Source organism: Danio rerio, chromosome 7, assembly GCF_049306965.1.
Source record: "Danio rerio strain Tuebingen ecotype United States chromosome 7, GRCz12tu, whole genome shotgun sequence".
Classification (NCBI taxonomy): Eukaryota; Metazoa; Chordata; class Actinopteri; order Cypriniformes; family Danionidae; genus Danio; species Danio rerio.
In genome coordinates this window covers 72,507,501-72,523,720 of record NC_133182.1, presented here as the reverse complement: position 1 = coordinate 72,523,720, position 16,220 = coordinate 72,507,501, and the positions used below count along the sequence as shown (strand labels likewise).

At 37.9% G+C, this 16,220-nt stretch overlaps 1 protein-coding gene across 4 annotated transcripts in view; it reads right to left on the bottom strand.

Moving 5' to 3' along the window:
• Positions 1–16,220, bottom strand: part of sbf2 (SET binding factor 2) — a 288,988-nt gene that overhangs the window by 86,374 nt on the left and 186,394 nt on the right. For all 4 annotated transcript variants that reach the window (XR_012382813.1, XM_009303601.4, XM_009303602.4 and 1 more), the window contains exons 18-19: positions 6,062–6,232; positions 3,424–3,695 (exon numbers count right to left, since the gene is read on the bottom strand). Coding sequence is in view for 3 of the 4 variants with exons in the window: in XM_009303601.4 (XP_009301876.1) it covers positions 3,424–3,695; positions 6,062–6,232 (443 nt within the window). In the remaining variant the exon portion in view is untranslated. The remainder of the gene's footprint in view (positions 1–3,423; positions 3,696–6,061; positions 6,233–16,220) is intronic.

The following is a 16,220-nucleotide window of genomic DNA, read 5'->3' as shown; positions in this document are numbered from 1 at the left end:
TATATATACACACACACACACACACACATACATACATACATACATACATACATACATACATACATATATATATATATGTATATATACATATATATATATATATATATATATATATTTATATATATATATATAAATATAAATATAAATATAAATACATATATGTATATGTATATGTATATATATATATATATACATATATACTGTTTTTCGCTCAGATTTGTAGTATTACAAAGTACTATAAAGTTTCTAACTGGCGAATGACATGATCTAGTTGGTCTCTGTCATCTTTAAAGTGCGTGTTCGCGATTTCAGGAGGCATGGGTCTGGACGACAGGGGAGGGATTGTATTTGAAAGATATGGACCCTTTTCACAAGCCTGTTATGACGTGTTAAACTGTCATCATAATATTAAATCCTTAAAAGTTTTCAATATTTCAATTATTTAAAAAAACGTATGAAGATTTATATGCATTTATGGGTATTTTTAGGTCAAATTACAAAAAACGAATTACCGCTTATGCGAGGTGTTTTTAATGTAGCGTCTATGGGGCTGAGAGTAAATTTCACTTTATTCTCTCCTCTGGCTGCGGTTATCAGTCTCACACAATTTTTTTTCCCTTTTTCTGAAAGTCTTGATAACACCATGGTGTTTTTCTTTTATTATTTCAGCAATTAGGATTGTAAAAAAAAAGTATTTGTTGTACTCTCCCATTCACTGCACTCTAAGTTTACCCAGCTATGACGTCTTCTGCTACTGAGAAACCGGAAATGAGAAAAGGGTCTATTATACTAACCGGTTAGCATTTAGGCAGATCACCTACTGCACCTTTAATCGGTCTATTGTCATGGGTCAAACTTAAATCATGTCTTTCACAGCGTTTCCTTAGAGCAGATTTGGCTTATTCTCTCCTGAGACCTGATATGTGCATTTCCTTCACACATGATCGGCTGCCCTCTATATGAGTTTTCCTTGATCGCACAAAGAGTTTTGTGTGACGAACTTTATTAATCAGTCTCTGGGTGATTTGATATAATGAATTAGACTTCCTGATTTGTCATACAGTAACTGTACTGTATGCATTTGGTGTGCTCCAGCTTCAGATTCACCAACTTGCACAACGGACCATTAAACTGAGGGGATTTTATGTGGAGAAAGTGTGGAAGATATTGTAATCATTTGCAGGTAGAGGTCAGTTGGAAGGCGAATGAGTGCACAGGGAACATTTTGAAAAGCTACGAAAAAAGATTTCAGGATTAAATGCCACATTAAATTTGATGGGACATTAATTTAAGTATAAGTTTGAAATATACAGTTGAAGTCAAAATGATTAGCCCTTGTCAATTTTGTTTTCTTTTGCTATTATTTCCCAAATGATGTTAAACAGATCAAGGAAATTTTCACAGTATTCTCTATAATTTTTTTTTCTGGAAAAAGCCTTATTGTTTTATTTCAGCTAGGATATAAGCAGTTTTTATTTTTTTATTTTTTTTACCATTTTAAGGTTAATATTATTAGCCCCCTAAAGTAATATATTTTTGATTGCCTACAGAACCAGAAACCACTGTTATACTATGATTTGCCTAATTACTAATTCGTCAAACAGATATTGGGGAAAAATAATCATGAATAATAAAATAATAATAATTAAAATGGGGGTTAATAAATTCAGACTTTAACTGTATATATATATATATATATATATATATATATATATATATATATATATATATAWTTTTTTTTTTTTTTTTTTCTGGTTGTGAAATTTTGATGGTCACTTGTCATTGTTTGAAAAAAAGACCTCTTTGTCTCTTTGCAGTGGTGGTAGGTTGAGAAGGTGAACCCTATTAAACTCTAGAGGAGAATAAAGTCATGGCCGGATTCTCGCTCCTTAACCTCCAGTTCAAGCAGGGTGGATGCAGACAAGTCCAAACTGCAGTGCATAAACTACTTTCCCTCTAGGAGCAAAAGAAGATAGACTCCCTGTGGGTGCTTGAGGAGGTAAGAGAAAAACATTTCATTTATTCATTTTTCCTCTAGCTTAGTCCCTTATTTATTAGGGGTCACCACAGAGGAATGAACCACCAACTTATCCAGCATATGTTTTACACAGCGGATGCCTTTCCAGCTGCAACCCAGTACTGGGAAACACACATTTTGTTCTATTTCGGCTAGAATAAAAGCAGTTCTTATTTTTTTTAAACCTTCTAAGCTCAATAGTATTAGCCCCCTTAAGCTGTATTTTTGCTATATTTGTATCCGTGGATCAATTGGTACCAGGCCGCACAAGAAATGATTTATTATTTCTGCATTATTTATTATCTGAACTACCTTTTATTTTTGAAAAATCTTTTATTTTGGAAAAACGCCTACATTCTCTCGGTTACATATAGGTCATTTGAGTGCCAAAATTTAACCACGAGTCATCGCGAGTCACGTAACAACAACTGACGGATCAGTTTCATACTATGTATGGGATATACACAACTCAGTAGACTAATTAATTTGTAGACAAACATAGCAGTGCTTATTTTATTTTATTTTATTGTATTTTTATATTTATTTATTTATTTATTTATTTATTTATTTATTTATTTATTTATTTATTTATTTATTTATTTATTTATTTATTTACTTACTTACTTACTTACTTATTTATTTACTTATTTTATTTATTTATTTATTTATTTATTTATTTATTTATTTATTTATTTATTTATTTATTTATTTATTTATTTATTTTCCTCCTTCTGCAGGTTGCAATGTCCTGAATTTTGCTTGCCAATCTTAAGCCAATTGTAATGGATTGTGTTGGTTGAATTTGAAATTTCCCCAACGAGCGCAGAGCCCGGGGGACCAGAGTGAGTGCTCCAACCTCAAACCCCCACCCCCCCACCACTCCCGGTACTGCAGTGCTTTTTAATTTCACCTTTAATAAAACTTGTATCAGAGCTGTAGCAATGTTTTGTCAGCTTGTCATCCTTTGAGAAAATGGCTGATGGTAACCTAGCAATCTACATACACAACCCAGACCCCGGGCCACGGTAAAATTGTCAAGCATTGACCTGTCCATGGTAATAAAAAGATTGGGTCCACTGTCTACAGAACAAACCATTGTTATACAACGATTTGTCTGATTACTGTAACTTGCCTAATTAACCTAGTTAAGCCTTTAAATGTCACTTTAAGCTGAATATCTAGTAAAATTATGTGCTGTCATTATGACAAAGATAAATGAATTCAGTTATTAGAAATCAGTTACTAAAACTATTATGTTTAGAAACGTGGTAAAAAAATCTCTCTGTTAAACAGATATTGGGGAAACATTATACAGGGGGCACTAATAATACAGGAGGGCTAATCATTCTGACTTAAACTGTATATATATGGAATGGCATAGATCAGAATGTTAATGTTAGCCTTGCCTGTTTGTGAGGATGCTGTTGCTCCCGCTCTCCCAGTCGGCCGCAGGATTGGAGCGCAGGAGCTTGTTTTTGCTGGTGTCCAATGGGACGAGCAGGTAAACCATCAGGCTGGCGTAGTGGATGGCCTGACTGAACACTGTGCTCTCCTCACTCTTCACCAGCTCATGTTGCTTCTCTTTGCTCAGGCCGGGCCAAGCACGCAACTGCTCTGCTGCGAGATCCATGGCGGTCCGTTCGGATTGACCCGCTGCTGTGGACAATCTACTCGGTTCCTGATAAAGACAAGAGAAACTAGGGTTAAATGACATCCCTGTTTTTTTTGTTTTTTTTTGGTGATGGGGGGTGGGGGAAGGGGTTGTTTAACAGAAAAAGCTGTCAGAATTGGTGCTTATTATGGTTTGTTTGCAATTCTGTCAAAACCCACCGCTTTTTATACTGACTTAAAAATATGTATTTAATTCAGCTTTATTTGTATAGCGCTTTTACAATGTAGATTGTGTCAAAGCAGCTTCACATAAATGGTCATAGTAACTGGAACAGTGTAGTTCAGTTTTTAGTGTTTAAGTTCAGTTCAGTTTAGCTCAGTTCAGTGTGATTTAAATCATTACTGAGAGTTCAAACACTGAAGAGCAAATTCATCGATGCGTAGCTCTACCAATCCTGAACCATGCGAGCCAGTGGCGACAGCGGAGAGGGAAAAAAAACTTCACCTACATACAGTAAATGCAGCACCTTGGTTTGCTCCAATTTCTCATGAGCTGATTTCAAAGGTCTGATTTGTAGACCAATTTCATAAAAACAATCAGTAATTTCTAATGTGAGCACCAAAGTTGCTGGATATTGGCAGGCACTGGAACACATTTTCTCAGGCCGATCCAGAGACACAGCAGCTTTTACAAACCTCACTCTCTGAACAGCGAGTTTTTGTTTCTATACATTTTTAAATGTTAAGATCTTAATTTTTTTTAAATGTGGTAATATTACAAGTCAATTTGACTGTATTTAAAAAAAAATAGAAACATATAAATATTTTTTCAATATACAGAGCATCAGAAAAGTATTAGCACTTCACCATTTTCACTTTTTTTATGTTACAGCCTTATTCATTTATTTCATTACAATTTTACACACAATTCCCCATAATGACAATGTGCATGATTTTTTTTTAATTGTTGCAAATTTATAAAAATAAAAAAACGAACAAAAATCACATGTACATCAGTATCCACAGCCTTTGTCGTGAAGCTCTAAATTGAGCTCAGCTACATTCTGTTTCCACTGATCATTCTTAAGATGTTTAAGCAGCTGTCTATATAAGGTCCCAGGGTTGACAATGCATGCCAAAGAACAAACCAAGCATGAAGACAAAGGAATCGTCTGTAGACCTCCGAGACAGGATTGTCTGGAGGCACAAGGCTGGGGAAGGGTACAGAAAAATTTCTGCTGCTCTGAACAATCTAATGAGCACAGTAGCCTCCATAATCCATAAGAGGATGATGTTTGGAACCACCAGGGCTTTTCCTAGAGCTGTCTAGCCATCTAAGCTGAGTGATCGGGAAAAAGGCCTTAGTCAGGGAGGTGATCAATAACCCGATGGTCACTCTGTCTGAGCACCAGCATTGTTCTGTGGAGAGAGAGGAGAACCTTACAGAAGGAAAACCATCTGTGCAGCAATCCACCAATCAGGCCTGTATGGTAGAGTGGCCAGACGGAAGCTACTCCCCGACTGGAATTTGTCAAAAGGCATCTGAAGGACTCTCAGACCATAAGAAACTAAATTCTCTGGTCTGAGGAGACTAAAATTGAACACTTTGTAGTGAATGCCAGGCATCGCTCATCACCAGGCTAATAGCATCCCTACAGTGAAGCATGGTGGTGTCAGCATCATGCTGTGGGGGTGTTTTTCAGCAGCAGGAACTGGAAGACTAGTCAGGACAGAGGGAAAGATGAATGCAGCAATGTGCAGAGGCATCTTGAATGCAAACCTGCTTCAGAGTGCTCTTGACCTCAGACTGGGGCGACGGTTCATCTTCCAGCAGGACAATGGCCCAAAACACACAGCCAAAATATCAATAGAGTGGCTTTGGTTTGGTGAATATCCTTAGTGGTGTGCCAAGCTTGTAACATCATAAATAAAAAGACTTGAGGCTGTAATTGCTGCCAAAGGTGCATTAACAATGCAGTAATGAGAAAAAAAGGCTGTAAATACTTATGTACATGTATTTATTTAGCTTTTTTTTTTTTGGCTGTAACAATAAAAAAAAAAAAATTGGAAAAAGTGAACTTTTTTTTTTGAATACTTTCCGGATGACACAAAGTTGATACTTGTGTTTGCACTAGCCCCATGTCTACAAACTAACACAATAGATAAAATTAGGCCTTTCAGTCTCCATGGTCGGTCCATTACTTCTACTGTATCTGTTTGCCTCAGGGAATGGAACCAACCCTGTGATCTCAGACACAGCGATATTCCAAGATGTTAGCACAGAGCTCTAAAAGCTACAGTAAAACATGCCTTTTGCTTTAAAATGGTTACATTTATACAGTTTGTTATCAATGTTTTTATTCAAGCAAAATGATCAATTCACAAAATAATGTAAACTTGACTGCCTGTTTAACTTCCACTTTAAGCCTTTACCTTGATCTTGGCAGTGATGAGTGGCTTGTCCTCAGGGGCAGTGAGGTAAAGCGCTCTGATCTGGTTTTGCACCTCCGAGTAGAAAGTGGCCTCCCAGAACTGCTGATTGGTCCAGATGGGATGCTCCTGGATGCAGGTGTAGGCGAACTGATCCACTCCAGCTGCCAGTTTCTGCAAGCAAAAAGATGGATCAGCGGGCAGCACAAGGCAGTCTGCTAAAATAAACACAGAGCCCGCTACTGTCTATATAACAGCTCAAATCAGCCGAGCCGAGGTTCTCACCGCTCATGAAACCAACTGGCCTGTACTACGCTTGTAAAGGAGTCCATTAAAAAGCATGGTAAAAACAGGAAAGCAGTACGTTGTTGCCAAAGGTTTTTAGGAGCAATCAGTCATTTTTAGAGCCCGTAATGCTCTCAACACATACAGTAGGCCTCATATGGAGAGAGACTGCGAGGCAAGACTTTGAAAACATGGCTCTGGTGTTATTTTGTGCTCTTCGAAGCAAACCAGATCACCCGAGAGCTGGCTCTGAAGGCCATCTGTTGAAAATATAAAGGCTGTTTTTTTTTTTAGTATTTGCACATGTGGATACAGAGTTTTAAAGACGCATGACGTCTTTCTCACCTTCTATTGGTCTGTACGGCTCACACCTCCGATTAGATTACTATCCAATGTCTTCTTCACAAAACACTTGAGTATGAGTTATGACAAACTGTCTTTGCAACTTAGTTTCCCAAAAGCTAACCAAACCACAATCACAAGTGAAACGACAGACGGAAAGAGGGAATAAAAGAGAAAGTGAGGAGCTGTGGAAAGACAGAGACGATCTTTATAAGAAATGAGAACACATTCGGGCTATGTCCTAGTATGCATACTTTATTAGGCACTAAATTGATGTGCTTCACTGGTGATACAAAACATGTACATGGTTATGCAGATAAAAACATTATGTTAATTATGGAAATTAAATATGAACTTACATTTTATTGCCACATAATTTACGCCTACCTTCTTTAGCAGCATTTGGACCTTTTTTTGGTTAGTTAGGCTTCCTTCTATGTTTTCATCACTCAATAATCCAGCAATTTTCGAGCAATAAGCAACAAAACATGATCATAACTAGAGTTGTGGCTCAATTGCACTGCAATTTTGAAGAACCATTGTAATCTTCAGAAGGTTGGGGTAATGCAATATAAAATTGATACAGCTTCCATATATGTTGTTGCATTATCTTTGTCAATCAGGACACCTCATATGAAACTTCAATGAATGGTAGCTGGTTTATGATCCAAGGTGGTTTACTAATTTCAACCACTGTGGTATACAGCAAGGCCAACCTGTTGACCCAAGTCCGAAAATACTGCAGCTAAATTTCACCATAAATTAAAAAAAAAAAAAAAAAGGGTAACGTTCTGAACAAATCTGAATATCTTGGAATAATCATTTTAAATTGACATGATGTGTGAAATGCATATAAAATGCATAAGCGAATCACACATTAACCACTATGGTATAAACTAAGGCCAACCTGCTGACCTAAGCCTGATAATACTGTAGCTTAATATTTCCAAAAACGAAAGAGAAAAAAAAATAACTGCCTAGACGAATTTGCATTTCTTGGAATGCTCCATTTAAAATGACATGATGTGTGGTGCATGAAATACATACAAAATGCATTAAGTGAATCATACATCAAACACTATGGAATATATCAAGGCCAACCTGCTGACCCAAGTCCGATAATACTGTAGCTAAGGTTCCTCAAACATTTACCGAAAACAATTTTGAATATTTTGGAATGCTCTATTTAAAATAACATGATGTGTGGTGCAAGAAATACATACAAAATGCATAAGTGAAGCACACATCAATCACTATGGTATACACCAAGACCAACCTGCTGACCCAAGCCTGATAATACTGTTGCTAAATTTAACCAAAAATTCAGAAAAAAGATAACTGCCTGGACTAATTTGAATATCTTTAAATACTCCATGATGTGTGGTGCATGAAGTGATTACAAAGTGAATCACACAACAACCAATATTGTATATACCAAGATCAATCTGTTGACCCAAACTTGATAATTTCTCCAAAAATTAAACGGAAAAAAGGAAACTGCCTGGACGAATTTGAATATTTTAAAATACTCCATTTAAAAAAAAATTACATGATGTTTGGTGCACGTAATGCATACAAATTGCATAAGTCAATCACACATCAATCACTATGGTATACACCAAGACCAACCTGCTGACCCAAGCCTGATAATACTGCAGCTAAATTTTACCAAAAATTCAGAAAAAAAATAACTGCCTGGACTAATTTGAATATCTTGAAATACTCCATTTAAAATGCCATGATGTGTGGTGCATGAAATGATTACAAAATGCATAAGTGAATCACACAACAACAAATATTGTATATACCAAGATCAATCTGTTGATCCAAACTTGATAATATTACCAAAAATTAAACGGAAAAAAGGAAGCATGGACGAATTTGAATATATTTAAATATTCCATTTTAAAAAAATAAAAAATAACATGATGTTTGGTGCACGAAATCTATACCAATTGCATAAGTGAATTACACATCAACCGCTATGGTATACACTAAGGCCAACCTGCTGACCCAAGTCTGATAATACTGTTGCTAAATTTCCTAAAAAATTCGGGGAAAAAAACCTGCCTGGATGAATTTGAAAATCTTGGAATGCTCCATTTAAATTTAAATAATGTCTGGTGCATGAAATGCATACAAAATGCATAAGTGAACCACACATCAATCACTATGGTATACATCAAAACCAACCTGTTGATCCAAGCCCAATAATACTGTAGCTAAATTTCACCAAAAATCTAATGGAAAAAAGATAACTGCCTGGACAAATTTGAATATCTTGGAATAATCCATTTAAATGACATGATGTGTGGTGCATGAAATACACACAAAATGCATGAGTGAACCATTTCAAGATCACCTTAGCAAGCAGCTACATCTTTTTCCGCAAATCAACTCCCATTAACAAAATTTACAGGCTGGCCCACTTTGACACGTATACATTTTTCCTTAAGTATTGCTATTAATCACTTGGAAATGACCAGCACAGACATTAACGTGAGGCTTTGGACAGTTTATCTTTCCCTATGCAGTCAGGAATGTCTAATATGTATTTCAACACCACATGTCCCCATAATACAGACTTGTCCACGTCAAGCTGCGCTGATAAATCCAGTTACTCCATAATTCTTGCACAGATACCAAGAGCTGGATAGGATATCATTTTGAGAGCTTGCAGACAAACCTGGGCTATCCAGACCCAGATTTTCTTCAAGCTGACATACAGATGAAGATGAGTGGAAAAAGTGGCAGGAGAAACAGCGCAGTTGTTATTGTAGGATGCAGACCAGGAACACACTGCCAGGGTTTGTATTATTTGTCTTCAACATGGTTGTGCGCCATCTGACTGGCAACAGATGGGGGTGGATGATTTTGCCGGCTCCTCAACAACAGATGTGAGGGGGTCATTTCGACCTCTTCCAACTGTACAGCCTTGACGATAGGAGCGAGAGAACACATAGACCTTACATTCCAGGGGGGAATTTATTTGATCAGCCATTGTGAAAGCGTTTATTGGTGAGCAGAATATGTGGAGTGTGAACTGGTGCCCTTGAGCAGGTTTAAAACATTTTGAAGGTCTGCCTTTCTTCTAAATGATTCATGGTGTCTCTTTCCTGTTGGTTACAAGTATTCTGAAAGTGAAGTTGGAACAAAAATCACTGGGGTAATTAGTAGGGTTGGGTATCGAGAACTGGTTCCATTTTAGAACTGGTTCCAAATTTCGATTGTTCGATATGATGCAAAATCTTTCTGAACGTTGCAACCTTAATTTGATAGTACTTCGATAGTACTGTATAATTGAAGTGTGTAAAGATTATTGTGCTTTATCAAAATGACCAACTCATCTTCAAGGATGAGGATGCAGCACCGAAATAAGGTAGCAGGGCTGCACAATTTGGAGAAAAAAAAAATGTAGAGGCAGGTTTTTTTCTGATCAAAACTGCAATTTGCTGTTTAAACTATGATTTACTATTTCGTAAAAGAGCTAGAGGTTTGATGTGGTGGTTTTATCAGAATTAGAGAAAGAACAAGCATAATATTAAACATACTACACCACATAAAAAAATTATATATATTTTGCTGCTTGTTCAAACTACTTATGCAACATGAGCCGTGGCAACACAATCCTTGGCATTGTTTTTGAACAACTTATATGCTTTATGTTCAATCCACTTAAAATTGTTGAGTAAAGGGATTTGTGTTGGGACAACTTGAATTGTGTGGAATGCTGCTCTTTAACATTGTTGGTATTTTTTAAAAATACAGTTGTTAGTTGTCTTGACAAATTAAGAAAATATCTACAGTATCCTAAATAAAATGAAATTAATTATATATAAAACCATAAACTTCAAGAGTCCAAACAATTGTACATCAGTTAACACTGACGATAATCTACGTTAAGGTTAAAACAACGACAAAAAAAAAAAAAAAAAAGAAAACGTTTTTGCCATTTAAAATACAAAGAACACAAATCATTCTAAAGCAAAAGGCCACTGAGAAAACCTTCACATTTAGATTGGGTAACACTTTATTTTGATGGTCCATTTGAGTATTAGTAGACTGTCTGTTTAATATCTGCTGATACTGCTCATTCAACAGACATTTAACTGACTATAAGAAACTTAGCATTTACATGTCAACTAACCCTAATCCTAACAGTCTACTTAAAATCTAATGAGAATTAGTTGGCATGTAACTTAAATTCAACAAACAGACCATCAAAATAGTGTGACCTTAGATTGTGTTACTTTTTTATTGTTCAGGGTAATGTGCTTACAAACTATCAAAACTGTCAAAAACTATATGCTTGTTAGCATATTTAATAGTTCATTGAAATAATCTTTATTGTCATTGAAATAAAAGTTCATTGAAATTCATTACATGATTATTTGCCGTGTGTCCTTTGACAATGCACCCGATACAACAAATATTAATAACACCAGTATTTTGCCAGTCCCAAATACAATCACGCTCAAATTGTGACAAATCGATGCTGTCAACCGTAACATAACATGTCGTAGTATATTTAAAAAATTTGTAATTGCTTCTTGCATTCCTTAATAAAAACATTTCTTTCAGAATTAGACGAACTGTCAGAGCCACCTGCTGGTTATAACAAAAGCGTGGCTTGAATAAAAGGTAATATTGAATAAAGTTAAAATATTGGCTTGAACAAAGGTAATGAAATAATTAGTAATAATGTACCACTGGGAAACGATAAGAATCGGATTCTACAAGTAGAAACATCTAAAATTAAAATGATACCCAACCTAAGTAATTACCCAACAAATGACTACATTTTAGAGTTTCTGCTCAACAACAGAAACATGGGGTACATGTGACCTGGGATTCCCTAACAATTTCATTGACTAAGGAGACTTACTGATGCTCTCTTACTGCAAACCATGCCAATTTTGAACATCCAAGAAGGTTTAACCAAAGCCTGTTGAGGACAAGCCGAGAAAGCACAACTGCTAATGCTAACATTGCCTCTATGGCAGTACGCAGGGAAGGAAACCAAAAGTCACTATATGATTGACTAAGATGTTCTATTTCTACCAAGGGTCAAAATTTTCACCTGGGGATACTCATCCCCAGGCCTCTAGAGATTTTGCAGTGCCATTGATGTGATGATGCCAACCGAGAACTTCTAGAGGTTTCCATAATCCTGGACCAGGCCGTATCCTGAGCAGATGCTTTGGCGGTCATGGAGGAGTGGAGAGCATGAGATTCCTGAACGAACCCAGTAACAGACGAGTCTCCGCATTGTGAGCCAGCCAGTACACCCACCAGTGACCTACTCACACCTGCAGCTTCTCCATGATGGACGTCCAGTGTTCTCAGGCCTCCGGCGCCTAGACCGAAGCTTTCCACAAGAAGTTTGGCCAGGGGAGAAATGGTCATCCCCACCTGAGCCTGGTTTCTCTCAAGGTTTTTTTCCCGTCACTTTTGTCACTTGGTGAATTTTGTCTTTGTCACTGTCGCCACTTGCTTGCTTGGTTTGAGACTTATGGAGCTGTGCATCGATGAACTTGCTCTTCTGTGTTTTAACTTTCAGTGAAAATTAAACCACAGTGAACTGAACTAAACGGAACTCTGCTCAACTCTAGAGCTACTAAAACTTCTATGTTACGCTGCTTTGACACAATCTACATCGTAGAAGCGCTATAGAAATAAAGATGAACTGAATTACCCCAATATTGGGTTGTAGCTGGAAGGGCATCTGCTGCTTAAAGCATATGCTGCATAAGTTGGCGGTTCATTCCGCTGTGGATTAATAAAGGGACTAAGCCGGAAAGAAAATGAATGAATGAATTAAATTAGATGTCCTTCACAAGACAAAGATAAAGACACCGCTTTTTTTTTTTTAATGGTCAGGCCTTCTCATCTCCCAATAGTAAGAAAATTTCTGGTAAACTTCTTTAGAACATGGTAGATGATTTGTTTGTGGTCCAAGGTGGTCTGTTTTCCAACCTGGATAAAAGCAAAGGCTTAAAATCTTGTCAACAACAAAAAAATCTAAATAAAAAAACAGATCTTTGATTCTTAACCAGCGCAGTGTAATGATTTACCAACATTATGGAACAAATCCCTGCTTACTTAACACTAAGAGACATTCCACTTGGAGAGCCAGGAAGGAATCAAAATGCTCTGATTTAAACGCATAGTGTCGTAAAATATTTTCATCTCAGACATCCAGGATTAAACGGTGCGTTTGCAATTATGATTTACGTCTAACAAAGAGAGCAGAAAACATTTTAACAAACAGAGCCGTCAGGCACATCGGTATGCAGGACATGCTGTAATCATGTCCCACAATGCAAAGTAAACAGAGGAAGGTCAAGCTATGGTCAGCTAGAGCCAAGACAGTTCGAGGATTGTCAAGAAATTAATTTCTGCTGAACTATGGTCGAAACACTTGTCTGCAGCAGAAAGAGCGAGAGACATGTGTGGTGGTTTCAAACCACATGTGTATGTGCGGCAGGCAATCCTTTATCATTTCAAGACAGATACCCGATACTTTACAAAACTGATTTACAGACATAACATTATTTACTGACAAACACAATGGAAAAATCTCTCCCTTTCCCATAAAACAGTCACGCGGGTCTGTGAAGTGTGTCATAGAGTCTAAGGTCAGCTGGTGCAGTCAAGAAACTGGATGTCTCCAAGGCCCCTTTACACTAATATATGCTAGTTTTAAAACGGTGTTTTAGAATGAAAACGATCCATCTTCACACTGGCACAATCTAGCATTTCTGAAAAGATCTCCGTCCACACTATACCGCTGAAAACCACACATACACTCTGGCATGCACTGCAGCGTCTGCAGAGGTCTAAGCTCCAGGCAGTCAGTGGGTGCTTTGAGCACACATCCGAATGTAAGAGCAGCGCACGTTGAACAGTTCATCAAAGATTGGTGAATCCAGTTTTGTTGCTAATGGCTAACACGGATTTTTATCAAGAGATTAGTTGTACTTGGTCGTAACCAACTGCGTGTGGTTTCTTTCAAGGTTTTTTCCTTCACTTTCATCACTTGGAGTTTGTTCTTCACCTCTAACTTGCTTGATTTGGGACTTGTGGAGCTGCGAAACGATGGATTTGCTCTTCAGTGTTTGGACTTTCAAAAAACCTTTCAACTTTAGATACTTCACGATAGACACTGACTCGCATTATGGGAGGGGCATCTGTCTGCTCCAGTTGTGTTGCTAATGGCTAACATAGATTTTATTAAGAGATTAGTTGTGCTTTACGTTTGAAATGGCCGTGCCCTACTGAGTCTGGTTTCTCAAGGTTTTTTTCCTTCACTTTCATCAACTGGTGAAGTTTTTTCCTCGCCACTTTCGCCACTGGCTTGCTTGGTTTGGGACTTGTAGAGCTAAGCATCAATGAATTTGCTCTTCAGTGTTTGGACTTTCAAAAAACCTTTAGACAGTGGTCACGGAATATCACTCAGTCTCCATTGAAATGAACGGTTGCTTAACGCCATGCTGCTACGAGTTGCTTGTAGTGCGAATGATGCTTTCAGTAAACTTTTAAAACAGTGTTTCTCAACCAAATTCCTAGAGGATACTTCAAGATAAATGCTGATTCACATCATGGGAGGGGCATCTGTCTGCCTGGTGACTCCAGCTGTGTTGCTAATGGCTAACATGGATTTCATCAAGAGATTACTTGTGCTTTACGTTTAAAATGGTCGTGTCCAACTGAGCCTGTTTTCTCTCGAGGCTTTTTCCTTCACTTTCGTTAATTGGTAAAGTTTGTTCCACTTTCCACTTTGTGAAAAAAGTGGCTTTTTTCCTTCACTTTCGTCAATTGGTGAAGTTTGTTCCTCACCACTTTCACCACTGTCTTGCATGGTTTGGGACTTGTGGAGCTGCGCATCGATGGATTAGCTTTTCAGTGTTGGGACTTTCGAAAAACCTTTAGACAGTGGTCACTGGAAGTCACTCAGTCTCTGTTGAAATGAACGGTCTCTTGATGCTATCCCGCTACGAGTTGCTCGTAGTGCGAACGAGACTTTCAGTAAACCTTTAAAACAGTGTTTCTCAACCACATTCCTGGAGGATACTTCATAATAGACATCATCATCAAGGGAGGGGCATCTGTCTGCTTGGTGACTCATGGATTTCATCAAGGGATTAGTTGTGCTTTACTGTACGTTTGAAATGGTCGAGCCCAACTGAGCCTGTTTTTCTCTCAAGGTTTTTTTCCTTCACCTTCGTCATTTGTTTAAGTTTGTTCCTCGCCACTGTTGCCACTGGCTTGCGTGGTTTGGGACTTGTGGAGCTGCGCATCGATGAAGTTGCTCTTTATTATTTGGACTTTCGAAAAACCTTTCAACTTTAGACGGAGGCCACCGGAAGTCGCTCACTATCCGTTGAAATGAACGGTCGCGTTGCTGCGGAGAGTCACTCGTAGTGTGAATGAGGCTTCCAGTAAACTTTAAAAACAGTGTTTCTCAACCCCATTCCAGGAGGATACTTCATGATAGACAATGATTCACATCATGGGAGGAGCATTTGTCTGCCTGGTGACTCCAGTTGTTTTTTTCCTCGCCAATTTCGCCACTGGCTTGCTTGGTTTGGGACGTGTAGAGCTAAGCATCAATGGATTTGCTCTTCAGTGTTTGGACTTTCGAAAAACCTTTAGACAGACATTGAAATGAACGGTTGGTTGACGCCATGCCGCTATGAGTTGCGCGTAGTGTGAATGAAGCTTTCAGTAAACTTTTAAAACAGTGTTTCTCAACCACATTCCTGGAGGATACTTCATGATAGACAATGATTCACATCATGGGAGGGACATCTGTCTGCTTAGTGACTCCAGTTGTGTTGCTAATTGCTAACATGGATTTTTATTAAGAGTTTAGTTGAGCTTTACGTTTGAAATGGTCGTGCCCAACTAAGCCTGGTTTCTCTCAAGGCTTCTTTCCTTCACTTTTGTCAATTGGTGAAGTTTGTTCCTCGCCACTTTCACCATTGGCTTGCGTGGTTTGGGACTTGTGGAGCTGCGCATCGATGGATTTGCTCTTCAGTGTTTGGACTTTCAAAAAACCTTTCATCTTTAGACGGAGGTCACCGGAAGTTGCTCACTCATAGTGTGAATTAGGCTTCCAGTAAACTTTTAAAACAGTGTTTCTCAACCACGTTCCTAAAGGACCACCAGCTCTGCACATTTTCCATGTCTCCTAAACCAAACCCACTTGATTTAGATAACCAGCTCATTAGCAGAGACTAAAAGACCTGTAATGGGTGTAACAGAGAAAGGAAACATCCAAAACATGCAGTCTTACACATAAACTTACAACTTACTAAAATCAAAGTGTAGCAGAGACAGTAAACACTGCTATCACCAGTTTCAGGAAAGACTACACACGGGCACAGGATGTAATACATTCATAAACATGCTACAGGTGCACACGCAAAACAAAACAAGTTCCTGAAAAGATCTACAACCTTCCTAGACATCACAGCAGACATAACTTGACAGCACAGCAATGATGACATGTAAGAATCTCGGTCAAGGGGGA